At 40.8% G+C, this 13,187-nt stretch overlaps 2 protein-coding genes across 4 annotated transcripts; one reads left to right on the top strand and one right to left on the bottom strand.

Annotated features, from left to right (window-relative positions):
• Positions 1–243: 243 nt before the first annotated feature.
• dclre1c (DNA cross-link repair 1C, PSO2 homolog (S. cerevisiae)) lies at positions 244–8,725 on the top strand. Its single transcript, XM_034074858.1, has 15 exons — positions 244–477; positions 613–664; positions 973–1,057; positions 1,310–1,369; positions 1,487–1,542; positions 1,732–1,833; positions 2,033–2,105; positions 2,257–2,397; positions 2,526–2,627; positions 3,248–3,384; positions 3,552–3,606; positions 3,801–3,889; positions 4,006–4,103; positions 7,180–7,266; positions 7,382–8,725. The coding sequence occupies exons 1-15, from the start codon at positions 369–371 to the stop codon at positions 8,074–8,076; spliced, it is 1,941 nt and encodes a 646-aa protein (XP_033930749.1). The 5' UTR covers positions 244–368; the 3' UTR covers positions 8,077–8,725.
• A 105-nt stretch (positions 8,726–8,830) lies between these two features.
• Positions 8,831–13,187, bottom strand: LOC117439203 (overexpressed in colon carcinoma 1 protein homolog). Of its 3 annotated transcripts, none has more exons than XM_034075000.1 (6): positions 12,970–13,187; positions 12,305–12,329; positions 12,021–12,056; positions 11,813–11,889; positions 10,845–10,913; positions 8,831–10,354 (listed from the first exon to the last, which is right to left on the bottom strand). In XM_034075000.1, the coding sequence occupies exons 1-5, from the start codon at positions 13,046–13,048 to the stop codon at positions 10,864–10,866; spliced, it is 267 nt and encodes an 88-aa protein (XP_033930891.1). In that variant the 5' UTR covers positions 13,049–13,187; the 3' UTR covers positions 8,831–10,354; positions 10,845–10,863. The 3 variants fall into 3 exon arrangements, with proteins under 3 accessions (XP_033930891.1, XP_033930892.1, XP_071057864.1); XM_034075001.1 differs by having other exon boundaries at positions 12,982–13,187; XM_071201763.1 differs by lacking the exon at positions 12,305–12,329 and having other exon boundaries at positions 12,982–13,187.

Genomic DNA, 13,187 nt, shown 5'->3' with positions numbered 1-13,187 from the left:
AACACAATACATAAACGAACTACTCTGGGACCGTGTTGTTGGATCTGTTAATATGGTTTTCTCTAAAAGGGAAGTATGTGTCAATGAAATGAAATGAAAACTTTATTACAGACTCAGGGTCCAGATAAAAGTGTGAAACAATATTTACAGCAGAGGCTCAATTCAAGAAGATCACCAATGAGTATAAATCGACAATAGATGGCGGTAATATTTACCAAATGCACTTGAATCGTCCGAAACGACGAAGAAGAAGAACTGAAATTAATGGGCGGGACAAACACTGGAGATGACAGCAAAATATGCTCTCTCCGCTGGACATAACATTACAATAATTTCACCAGATACCACTAAAACAGTTTGGCATAAACATGAGTTCATTTGCAGGTCGAATGAAGGAGTATCCCACCATGTCTTTGGATCGGTTCGACCGGGAGAACCTACATTCCCGGGCATATTTCCTCTCCCACTGCCACAAAGGTGAGCCTGGCAGCCAGCTAGCATCACAAACCATGAGTGTTTAATGGAAGTTTGGATGAAAATGGATTATCCACAGACATATAACACCAAATTACAGGTTGTCATTGTTGTTTATCTGTTTTATCTTATTGACAGATCATATGAAAGGACTAAAAGCACCGATACTCAGGAGAAAACTGCAGTTCAGGTGAAGTTTTTTGGCAAAGGCAGCTTTATTTTTATTTAGTACATTTTTAGGTATTTGTACTTTGCCTTAGTATTTCAATGTTCTCCTTCTAATCCACTAAAATGTAGTGACAAATATTGTATTTTGTTACATTATGGATAATTTAAGTTATATGCCAGATGCAAGATTATATGATGAAGATTTATTGGTAAACTTACAATAAATAAAGAATTCCACAAAGAAATTACTTGGACACATACTACATAAACTAAATGGGGGAGATATCATTTATATGTTGCTATATTATTGTTTTCTCTCTTGGTTTATAGTCGTACAGTTCGGCTTTACTGCTCCTTCGTGACCAAAGAACTTCTTCTGAACAATCCCAAGTACGCTTTCTGGGAGGAATACATTGTAAGTTACCTTTTATTCCTCTCATTTTTCATTGTGTATGCATGTGATAATTAGAGCATTCATCCTGTGACAGACGTTTTCTACCTTAAGTTGATTCTGTGTGTCAGAAAATATGTTTTGCTTTTCATGTCATGTTCATCTCTGCTTTGCTTTCTAGTATTTTGGTAAAGTGAGAGGTTTTGTCCCTTTTCCCAAAACATTTAAAAAATAATTTTCTTCTTTTTTTTATCCTGGTAAAATTACATGTTTTAGGTTGCATTAGAGCTGGAGAGTCCCACTCAGATTTCTCTGGTTGATGAGGCATCTGGAGAGGTAAAAACTGAGGATTGTTTTGTAGTCATTCAGTCGCACATGTATATTTAGTTTCCTAATTTTAAGTGTTTCCCTATTTGATTTTCTGTAACTCTCTTTCTGGTGTTAATTTGACAGAAAGAAGAGATTCTGGTCACATTGCTCGCTGCAGGACATTGTCCCGGCTCTGTTATGTAAGTTGAACCTCAACTGTCTTAGACTTTAAGAAAGTTGTCTGATTTGATTAATAGACATTTATATTTTGAAATGTAACATATGTATAGGCTATTTTAAAAATACAGGTCTGTCAGGGCAGATACATATTCAAACAATGTTAAACGTTTTATTTTGATTTGAGTCAGAAATGGTGTGTGTGTTTGCAGGTTCCTGTTTGAGGGTTCTCAGGGGAACGTGTTGTATACAGGAGACTTCAGGTTTGCATCTGGAGATGTGTCAAGAATCGAACATCTGCACTCTGGCACCAGGTCGGTCCTGATGAACATCTTCACAGTTTTCTGCCTCTTCAAGTTTCTCAAAAGTAACAAGACAGTAAAAGTTTAGCAATTGGATAATGACTACATGTAAAAATGTCACCTAAACCCCGTCTTCAGACACTCTCCCCCTCTTCTTTGTCACCTTTGCCTTATCACAGTCTATGTGTGACGCTGTTCTTTCATGTTTCAGAGTGAAGGATATTCAGAGCATTTATCTGGACTCAACGTTCTATGACCCACGATTTTTCCAGATTCCCTCTCGGGTACGTTTCTGGGATGGTCTCTGGCTCTGAAGTACAAAGAGGAATTGTTGATAAAACTCATACTAACAATGGTTCATTTGTCTTGATCTAAAATGTATTTGAACCATAGATGCAATGATTGTAATGTCATTTGTAATTTCTCTGTGGGCAGGAGGTGTGTCTGGACGGTATCTCAGAGCTTGTTAGAAACTGGATCAGTCAGAGTGCTTATCATGTTGTGTGGCTCAACTGTAAAGCTGCATATGGATATGAATACCTGTTCACCAACCTGGGAGAGGAGTTCAACACACAGGTAGCGCAAACATGGTTCTGTTTTCCATAATATCCTTTCATGAACACATTCAAACATGCAGGTGTGGCCATCTACTCCTAAAGCAGTGCACAATGATATGTTTGCATTTATATTTATTTTACTCTCAGATCCATGTCAACAGTCTAGAGATGTTCAAGAAGATGCCGGAGCTCCTGAGCTACGTGACCACTGACCGCAGGACGCAGATCCATGCCTGTCGACACCCTAAGGTCCCACCTAAAGTCTCTCTCACACACACACACACATACACACACACACACACACACACACACACACACACACACACACACACACACACACACACACACACACACACACACACACACACACACACACACACACACACACACACACACACACACACACACACACACACACACAAAGAAGGGCCGTGCATTTGTGCTAATAAAAAAACAAGCAGCCGATAACAGATAAGGGTATTTATTACAGTGCATGTAGTTTCAATAAAACCCATAAGATAACCTCTCCCATTGCATGCCATTCATTTTAGAATGTATTTTGGAAAGTTTTTGTCATTGACACTATTATTCAAAACAAATGTGTGTATAATCCTGTGTCAGTGTCGTTTCAACGGCTCCGTGTGTGTGTGTGTGTGTGTGTGTGTGTGTGTGTGTGTGTGTGTGTGTGTGTGTGTGTGTGTGTGTGTGTGTGTGTGTGTGTGTGTGTGTGTGTGTGTGTGTGTGTGTGTGTGTGTGTGTGTGTGTGTGTGTGTGTGTGTGTGTGTGTGTGTGTGTGTGTGTGTGTGTGTGTGTGTGTGTGTGTGTGTGTGTGTGTGTGTGTGTGTGTGTGTGTGTGTGTGTGTGTGTAGGCTGAGGAGTTTTTCCAGGGCAGCCGGCTGCCGTGTGGCTGCACAGCGTCTGACGGGACCCCTCTTCAAATCATCAGCATCAAACCATCCACCATGTGGTTCGGAGAGAGGACGAGGAAAACAAACGTTGTCATAAAGTAAACTTCAGATGTATCCAGAATATTTGTTCAATTACAAACGCTTGTCACGATACATTAACATTTTAGCAGTCCATTAAAGTGCTTAGTGAAAAAAGACACTGAAAGAAGAATTCAACATAAATCTATGAATGCTAAACTTGCCTTTTTTCTGTTTTTTATTCCAGAACCGGAGCAAGTTCCTTCAGAGCGTGCTTCAGTTTCCATTCCTCCTACTTAGAGGTACCACATAATATGCTTACAATGTTTATTTTTCTGCACATATGCACTTGCATATCACTCTCAAACTTGTACAATTGAATGGAAAGAACCTGAGAAAGTACAATTTAAACTGTTTTCATTTGAAATGGGTAATTTCTCTTAATTTTCTTCTTGAAATAATGTGCTTTAAAATCTATGTGCCTCTCTGATTTCAGCTGAAAGACTTCCTCTCCTACCTCCAGCCCGTCAACATCTACCCCAGTGTCATCCCTCTTGGTCGCACACTCACTGAGGTCACACAGATGTGAGTGAAGATTTGATACAACACGTTAACCTCCACAACTATTTTAAGACGTGTTGTAAGAGTCTGAGTTGTTATTGCATTTGCCAGACACTTGTTGACACTTTGTATTTTAACAGGCTGATGCTGATGTGCAGGAACCAGTCGGATCAAGCAGCGACAGTATACAAACCTCTGGGAGCCCTCAAACGCTGCATGGTGAAGCGACCTACATATGGTGAGACACGCTTTCATATACATTATATAACCACAACAGGTGCTGTGCTGCAAAATGTGACATCTGTAACAGTTTCCTTAGCCTCAATGCCGGTTTACAGTATGTGGAAATTGATATATGAAATGTTGTTTCGTGGAAGCTAGCTGAACGTTTGGGAGGACTTTTCATTCTTTACATCTGAAAATATAAAATAATACATTCTGTTATCAAAGCTTCATTTGGAGCTTCTCTTTCAAAAACAAACCACAAAGAGAAGTAGGAGCATTCTTACAGCTGGATATGTTAGAGACACCAGGGGCCTATACTACGAAGCTGGTTCAACCTAACCTGGATATGTTTGAGTTAGCCGGTTGGCCTAATCCAAAACATACGCGCTCTCGCTAAACTGTACTACGACGCTGGTTATCAAGTGGATCGCTCAAGCCAGCCGTGTCCTATCTAGTTAGGTGCGCGTTCACATGAAAGGGGTGGTATCTGGAGCATTCGACTAATCACAAACATGGAGAAGCGTACTGACAGCGCAGCGTCATACTTCCTGAATGAAAAGTCAACTATAATATTAGACATATGAAGAAGTTAAACTTTAAACATCCATGACTTAAACACTTTATCCAGGATCAAAGCCACATAGCTGCACCTGCAAGGTGAATACAGCTGGAAAAAGTGTTTGAATGCGTACATTAACAGGTTTATGATATCACTGCCCCGTCTCTAAGACACGATCTGACTTTAATTACATTTGTCTCGAGTGTTTCGTCAACTTAATGTGTTGCTTAAAATAATACTTCTGCATACAGTATGTGACACTGTGAGTGTTGCACGGCCAGATACGGCTCAGCTGACTCAGATCAGGAGATATATGATACATTATGAAGTGATATGCCGCAGACTGTACTTAATGTTACTCTGATCCGGTTACTTATGTTGTGGCCGATATTTAAGTAAGCTTTCTTAACGCTAATGTTATAATAGTCAGATTGCTCTGAAGATGGAGGTGATATTCTATTCATGTTCACGTTCACACAGTCGGTGATTTTTGCCGGCCGTCTTTCCTGCAACGGCAGCTTTTCTGTATTTCCTTTCTCCTGTAATATGACTTGATCGCTTTAAACTCCGCACACTGAGCTCTGATTGGTCAGCAGGCAGTGCTTTCACTGAGTTGAGCTCTTAGCCTGCAACCTAACCTGGTCCCGACCAGGTTAGCCGCTAAGCATAAGTTACCATGGAGATCTAGCCTGCTCAAAAGAGAACCAGCTTCATAGGACCGGAAAGCCGGAGTTTTCCCTGAATTTAGCCGGCTAAGCGAAAATCCTGCTTCGTAGTATACCCCCCTGGTTACCTCTCTGAAGATGTTTCCCCCAACAGAGCGCCGACCCCGGCCCTTTTCCCTTTTTGACGCCCCTGAAGCCCAATAACTTCTCCTTGGTAAACATGCCGGCCCAAGGAATGCATGTCTGGGTCCTGTGTGTGTGTGTGTTTCGGGCCTGTGTGTGTGAGAAAAATAACAATAGAGTTAAAAGTGAATGTGCATCTCTAATGAAGTTCTTTATTTTGGTACAGCAAATGATATTCCGAATATATACTAAGGAGAAGGGTAATGCCAGCAGATAATGCGCAAAACAACGCGCTATACAACGTTTTGTCATTTAACAAACTTAAAGGTCCCATGTCATGATTTTCCGGTTATTACCCGTCCCCTTGTGTGTTATGTAGCTTTGTCTGCATGTAAACGCTCTGCAGAGTCACAAACCCTCAAAGTACACCCTGCAGCGAGTAAAACTCTAACACAGAAAAGACCTGTCTGTGCTGCCCCAGAACGCCTCGTTGGACATTTCTATTTTTCCATTGTTTACATCTTGGGTATTATTACATTCCCTTCTGAGCTAGGGGAATCAAAGGGAAGCAACACAACCAAAATGGGACTGGTAAAAGTTATAAGTTGTTTTAATGCACAACAGGTGAACAAAATGGCAGGCAAGCAGCCTGAAACAAACAAATTGCCACAAACACTGGTTTAAATAACAAACAAAAGAGGCCATAAGGGCGCAAGTTTAAATGGGCAACCAAACTAAGGGAGGACTCTAAAAAGTGAGTCTAAACGCATACAGGGAAACTAAATACTCACACACTAAATAAAGAAGGAAACAAAACCTCACTGTAAAAGTGGTACAACTAGCAAAGGAAGGCTGTAGGAAAACACAGCTAGGACAACAGTCAACCAATACTAAACTAATCTAAGCACATCTAATCACAACAATACTGCTAATCACAATAACACGGTCCACACAAGTTAACCCCCAGAACGAAGAGAAAATAGCGAGAGGCGTCTGTTCACTCAACAGAGCCTCCAGAGTGGTGATAGTCCGCGGCCTTTGTACTTCTCCCCAGCAGGTGTGCGCTGCGATTGGATGACGTCAATCCAATCACCATCTTCAGAGGCGGACCAGAAGATGGGCAGCCAATGACGTCAGGGCTACTGCGCAGCTTATTTACATATTACACGCACATCCGAAAACACTCACAGGCAGATTAATGAGCAGACAGAAACAGCAACCGTAACAGGTATAGTGACGTATTTCGGGACGTAACGTTACGTCCACGGAGCCGTTACGTTTGGACCAATCCGCGGACTTCCTCACACACACACACACACACACACACACACACACTCGGCGGGACATCGCGAGGTTCGCTGCTGCGAGGAGCGGGACAGTGTGAGCCGGCTCACTGGTGTGGGGTCGGCGAGACAGCGAGACACCGCGGAACTCAGCCGGGGCACACACACAAACTCCCAGCCAGGCTGCGGGTGTGTGTGTTTCAGGCTGGGTTTCGCTGTGTCTCGCAGACGGCCACTGGGCTCACAGGGAGGGGGGGGGCAGGAGCTCCAACAAGCCGTTTAGGACAGAGAGGGAATACACACACTATACAGAGATGCTGAATGAGAAACCAATGTGAGTTTGGAACATTGCACAATATAAATCTATTTGAGTAGATCTCAACAATGGAATTATGATCATTAGAAATGGCCATGACATGGGACCTTTAAAGTATGGAGTGTCTGTTCTCTTCTGTTTAGATTCAGACAGCCATGAGAAGCTGTTTGACGGGCTGGATCTGGCACCAGTGAGGAAGAAGATGGCGCTGAACCAAGACATAAAAAATGGTGCGTAGTTATTTTAACCCCTTAATTTTGGGGGGGATTATATTTGGTGCATGTATAAATGTGTTATTATTATACATTGATGAACAAATGCTTATTGTTCATCTGTAATCCTTAGTGAAAGCTCTTCAGGAAGCAGCGCCCCCTGTGTCTGCAGAGGAGTCTTTTCCTCTGACAGTCACAGACACGCAGTCTGTTTCACGCAACTACGCAGACTGCACTGAGTCCAATGGTGAAGAGGAGGATGAGGATGAGGAAGAGGAGGATAACAAAGAAAAGGAGGACAACAATCTATGTCAGGGTGAGGTGGAAAAGACGATAGAGGATGCTGAGAAAATTGAGGTTGCAGGCTCCTCACACCCTCCGAAATGGGAGGACTTCTTCACCACGGAGACGCTTCCTGACAGCCAGAACAGCCTCAGCAGCCAATTACAATCCTGCTGCTCTGTCCCCAGCCCCTCCCCTTCCAAAATGACGGGCTCACAGACCCCAGAACTGTTCAGTGAGGAGGAGGAAGCCCCAGATGACTATGAAAACCTCAGTCTGACGCTCTCTGCCTCGCTGTCGAACCACTCCTCCCAGAACCAGGACACGCTGATCCTCCGCCCTGAGCGACATGAAGACTGCAGGATAAATACTCAGGAGAAGGAGAGCAAGGCGGAGCTCTCAGAGTCTCAGGCGTCGTCAGACTTCGATATCCCCTGCACGCCTGAGTCCAAAACGCCTCATCCTGATGAACTGTCACAGCTGTACAGGAAGCTGGCGTCAGGAGAGGAGGTGGTCATCAGAAAGGGTAGTCAGGGCTTCATGTGAAGGTTTTGGTGAGCCACATTCGCTCTACTCGTCCACCTACATGCTGCAGGATTACTGTTTCATAAACACTTAATGCCTTTCTATAACACTACACATGCCTTACATTCCTCTGCAGCTCCAGTGGAACCTCGAAACCTCACACACCTCAGTTTGCAAAGCAATGCACGAACCATTTATTCACCGAGGCACTTTAAGTTCATTATTGCACCGGTGACTTGTTCCTTTTTGTTGACAGATTGTGGTTCATTATTTAAAACATTCCTTCTTTATTATGAAGTAGATAAGCTTGTGTATCAAAGCAGAACCTTTTTAGTTTCTTAAACCAAATAAAGTTTTACATTTCAACAGAAAAGCTTTCTTTCAACCATTAAAATTATACTGACAATAACATTTGAATATTCATCCTCGAGAGAAATAGCACATATTTTGGGATGTATTCTGGGAAATTCTACTTGGATTTAAAAACTAAACCTGTAACCCTTCTGTACTGCAATTTCTCATTACTGATTGGCCGACATGCTGAAAACAATACAATGTATCTCAAATATGAATTATTCAAATACAACCTTAGTCACTGTTGTTTTTGTTCATGTATTTCTCTTTGGGCTGGTTAACATAATTGCTCAATAAACCATTGTTCCTCACTTTATCCTGCCGTTTATATTATCTATTTGTCTTTTACATTTCATGGTTAAACAAAAGTCAGCAAAAGTATCACTTGATTGAAAACAAGAGAAGCAGCTTTCAGGGGAAATCATTTACTTTCTTACACATTGTAGCATCTCAAAAGGAAAACATTTTGAAGACAGTAAAAAACTCAACCACTACAAAAACATAGACATTTGTGTGTAGAAATGCCACAACAGCATCACAGAGCAACACTAATATTAAGATATATTGTATTACATTAACTCAAATACAGTGAATGTGTACTATAGGATTGATGTGGTGAGAAGGAAGGATACAAAGCCATTTTAATAAGCTCTATTCTCTGAATGTGTTACTAATTCAAATTGGCTGAAACATGTGTTGAAATACAACCTCAAGACATTCGCAGGTTGTGGTTTATTTGGGTGGATTTGAACAGACTTCAACAAATTGCTACAATATACATTTCAATGATTTCTTCTCTTAAATAATCAAATTGAGAAACATCAGAGCCAGTGTCATGTGTGTGACATAATGTGCTTTCTTTTAGCCACTTCCTAAGAAACCAACAGGTATCTTCCTCGGGAGAGAACAGGTGGGTTCACGTTGAGCACAAATGGTAAGAACAGCACACTCAAAAACATTCATACAGCTTTCATTTTGTGTAAATGCCCAAAGGAGAGATGATTTTCTGACGTCCTCTCACAGCTGTTCGTGTCCTGGAGACGCCAAGAGTGTGCACGTTACCATTTCAAACTATACAAGCTACACGTGAGTACTACACGTTAATCCAGCCTTCATTACTATGGTATTATACTGTGGAAACCTTACAGAAACATGCTCCCTAAATCAAATGTTTTATTGAACATGGACATGTACAATTAATATATGAAAACAGCTCATTGATCTATATTTGTATATTCCTAAAAGGCTAACGTCATTTAGTAAAATAATGGTCATTAGTGCTTTTGTTAGGGACTATTTTCAGCAGCAAATGATTCCACATTGGATTGAAGCTGGCTGTTAAAATAAAAATACAGTGTGTGTGTGTGTGTGTTCATGATAATGAAGGTAAATGCCAACCAGTGCAACCGTGTTGCTCATCGGTGTGGTTTTAATAGTGTTATGACTACAATAGAGCAGTGAGGCATAAGAAGAGGATTGGGATACACTGACACTTGTTGATTTTTGTTGACTGAATATCACCACACTTATCCCTATTTACGTTTAACATTTAGTCCTACTACATATTTGGATGAACTCGGTACTCCCTCAACAAGGAGAGTTACCACAGCGTCTGCCTCTTTTTCATTAAGCAGATACACAACAAGCCAATAAGGTCAAATGAAGTGGAGCCAACTATCTAGGCACCTTCATATGTTTAAACTGCCCCTGCGTGATGAGTCCATCTGCTTCCAAAAGAAGCACACAAGTCTGTAACCAGTTTGTTTTACAGCAGGCTCCACAGCAAGCAAAAGCAGGAGCAGCTGATCCCAGCACAGCCCTCACGGAGGACGAAGCAGCGAGAGACGATGAGAGCGGCTCCTCATCACTCTGTGAGTCTCTGATGGCCAACTGAAGGACGCCTGCAGGGTTTCCTCTTCTTAGTTCTTCCCCGTCTTTCAGTTCACTAAGAGGCAGAAAGAAGAGCAGCAGGATTGACTTCAAGGGATTTATTGAACTGGTCGGAAATGAAACAAAAGCACATTACAGTGCATGATATTTAATTAGTTAATATAACATTGAGCTTTATCCTGAATGTATATAGTGAAAATAAAAACAAAAATCTAAACTATAGAGATTATTAATAATTTGCAAAAAAGTTATGGCTTCAGAGCCATAGTGTAAACAGTTAGTGGTAAATGGAATCTGCTTCAAGTGCAATCAAAACACCAAATAAGTGAAAATGTACTTATTAAACTGTTTAATTCATTCTGGAGCCTAACGCAACAACCCTGGCACGGCTCTTTAACCGCTGATGTGGCATTATAGCTCTCACTAACGAGAAAAAAGCAAAGAGAAACTGGAGGTCGACACACACACACACACACACACACACACACACACACACACACACACACACACACACACACACACACACACTGAAGCAAAGCACACACACTTGGCTCTTCATTAAAATCAGGATCCGTCCCTCCACAGCGGCCTCCCCAGGGTCGACGAGTCGTGCTCTGTGGACGACAGTTTCATTAATTAACACACACATCAAACATTCAATTAAATACACGTGAAGCACTAATAAAATGAAATATTTTAATAAATCCTTTGACAGCTTTACGGCATTATTGGAAAATAAATTGTCGTTCATAACAATTAAATGCATGTGTAGCATTAACAAAATATAAATGCTATACACAGATTATGTGAATATATGTATATGTATGTATACTGTATGTACATGCATATATACAAAAGGAAAACAAACACGTGCCGACTGTGAAGTGGTCGTCAGTGTTTTCTGTCTCCCATGCTCTCATGACCCTGGAGACTCAACAGGAAATTGAAGCTGTGTGTGTGTTTGTATGTTATTTGGATTTAGATATGTATTAAACTGGCACGTAAGTATGTTGCCTTCAACACATTTTAAAGATCAAACCTAACCACTTTTTTTAAACCCATGATATTTAAACATTAAAGGCAATACTTGTTAAAGTAAAATGTTCCCCTGTGATAAGTGGCTGACTATAAACTTGAAAAAGGTTGTGAAAGCTCACATTTGGTCAAATCATTTCAATGTGCCACATACGAAGGAATCATTTTGGGTTCTTGCATGGAGCCCAATGCCATTTAAAAAAAAAAAGAAGAAGGAAAATAAAGCATAGCATTTGATCTCTAATGGATTTTGTTGACATTTTGTTTGGTGTGTGTGTGTGTGTGTGTGTGTGTGTGTGTGTGTGTGTGTGTGTGTGTGTGTGTGTGTGTGTGTGTGTGGTGTGTGTGTGTGTGTGTGTGTGTGTGTGTGTGTGTGTGTGTGTGTGTGTGTGTGTGTGTGTGTGTGTGTGTGTGTGTGTGTGTGTGTGTGTGTGTGTGTGTGTGTGTGTGTGTGTGTGTGTGTGTGTGTCTCTTTTACCTCTGAGTGATCCGATGTGTATTGTAGGAATGTCACTCAGGTTTGTAGGAAAACCTACATACACACCTCCGTAGTTCCTATATGCACAAACACACACACAAACTCACTGTCCTTAATGTTAATGCAAAATATACTTTATATAATCCATTCATGTATAAACGTAAAGAATATGTGACTATGCACTAAAAACATCTATTCAATGACTCACATCCATTTTTCCTCTTCTGCCACAGACTCTTCTAATCTGTCAACACACACACACAAACACAAATTGAATACGTTAATGGAAACTTCAGAGAAAGGTCAAACAACACAGACACGTTTTAAAATCCAAATGTGTTCTTAAAGGTGTGTGTGTGTGTGTGTGTGTGTGTGTGTGTGTGTGTGTGTGTGTGTGTGTGTGTGTGTGTGTGTGTGTGTGTGTGTGTGTGTGTGTGTGCGCGCACGTGCGTGTGTGCGCGTGTGCGTGTGTCTGAGTAAAAATGAACTTACACCTTTGTTGAAGACTCGGCTTGCCCTGAAGTTTCAAACAGACAGATGTATAAAATGAAAAAGTGTGTAAATGACTTTACTATTTAATATTTCTTTTCACATTATTTAAAAAAAGCACATGTACACCTGTTACTGTGCTACCGTCCTCCACTGACTGTTATTGTTAGTCGTTGAATATCATATACAATATAAACAAACAAATACCACTTATTCAGTGTACTCAATGATAGAATATGGTGTCTTTAGAAACCATGTTAGACAGGTGGTGGGTGTTAGCAAAGCTGTCAACATCAAACAGGTATGGGTTTGTCCAATCAGCTTTGTATGGTTAAATAAATCGCTGACGATGCCTTTAAGAGCAAAATGTAACAGAACAATTTACCTAAATGACTTGAGTCGTTCAAAAGTTTTGAATCTTTTATATCATCTCCTATGTTCTCTAATATTGCAAAAAAAAACATTTAAATCTCTTCTTAAAACTCACTTTTATCATCTGGCATTTTCTTAAACAAAACCTAATTATCAAATTATGTTTTAAAAGCACGTTGTAACTTTGATTTCGAATCAGAATCTTTTAAAAGGTGCTATGTACATTATAGGATTATTATGTTTTATATGCTATTAGATAAACACCATTTGAAATATTCTAAAGCACAAACTCTCACATTGTTTCTGACCTGCAGTGCTGCTGCTGTTGCTGCTGCTGCTGTTCTTGGTGGCTGGTGAGGAATTTCCACATCCCATGTCTTACCTTATCCCACAGAGGAAGAAGATCTGACAAATGACAGGAAGAAGAATTAAAGAACGAGACAGGTATGCAAAAATAACGAGGGATCGGGTCCTTTTTGTTTTCCTCTTTCCCTCTCTCCACTCTTCACTGAAC

This window comes from Pseudochaenichthys georgianus, chromosome 23 (genome assembly GCF_902827115.2).
Source record: "Pseudochaenichthys georgianus chromosome 23, fPseGeo1.2, whole genome shotgun sequence".
Classification (NCBI taxonomy): Eukaryota; Metazoa; Chordata; class Actinopteri; order Perciformes; family Channichthyidae; genus Pseudochaenichthys; species Pseudochaenichthys georgianus.
Note: the sequence above shows the minus strand (reverse complement) of the source record. Positions and strands in the feature narration are given on the sequence as shown.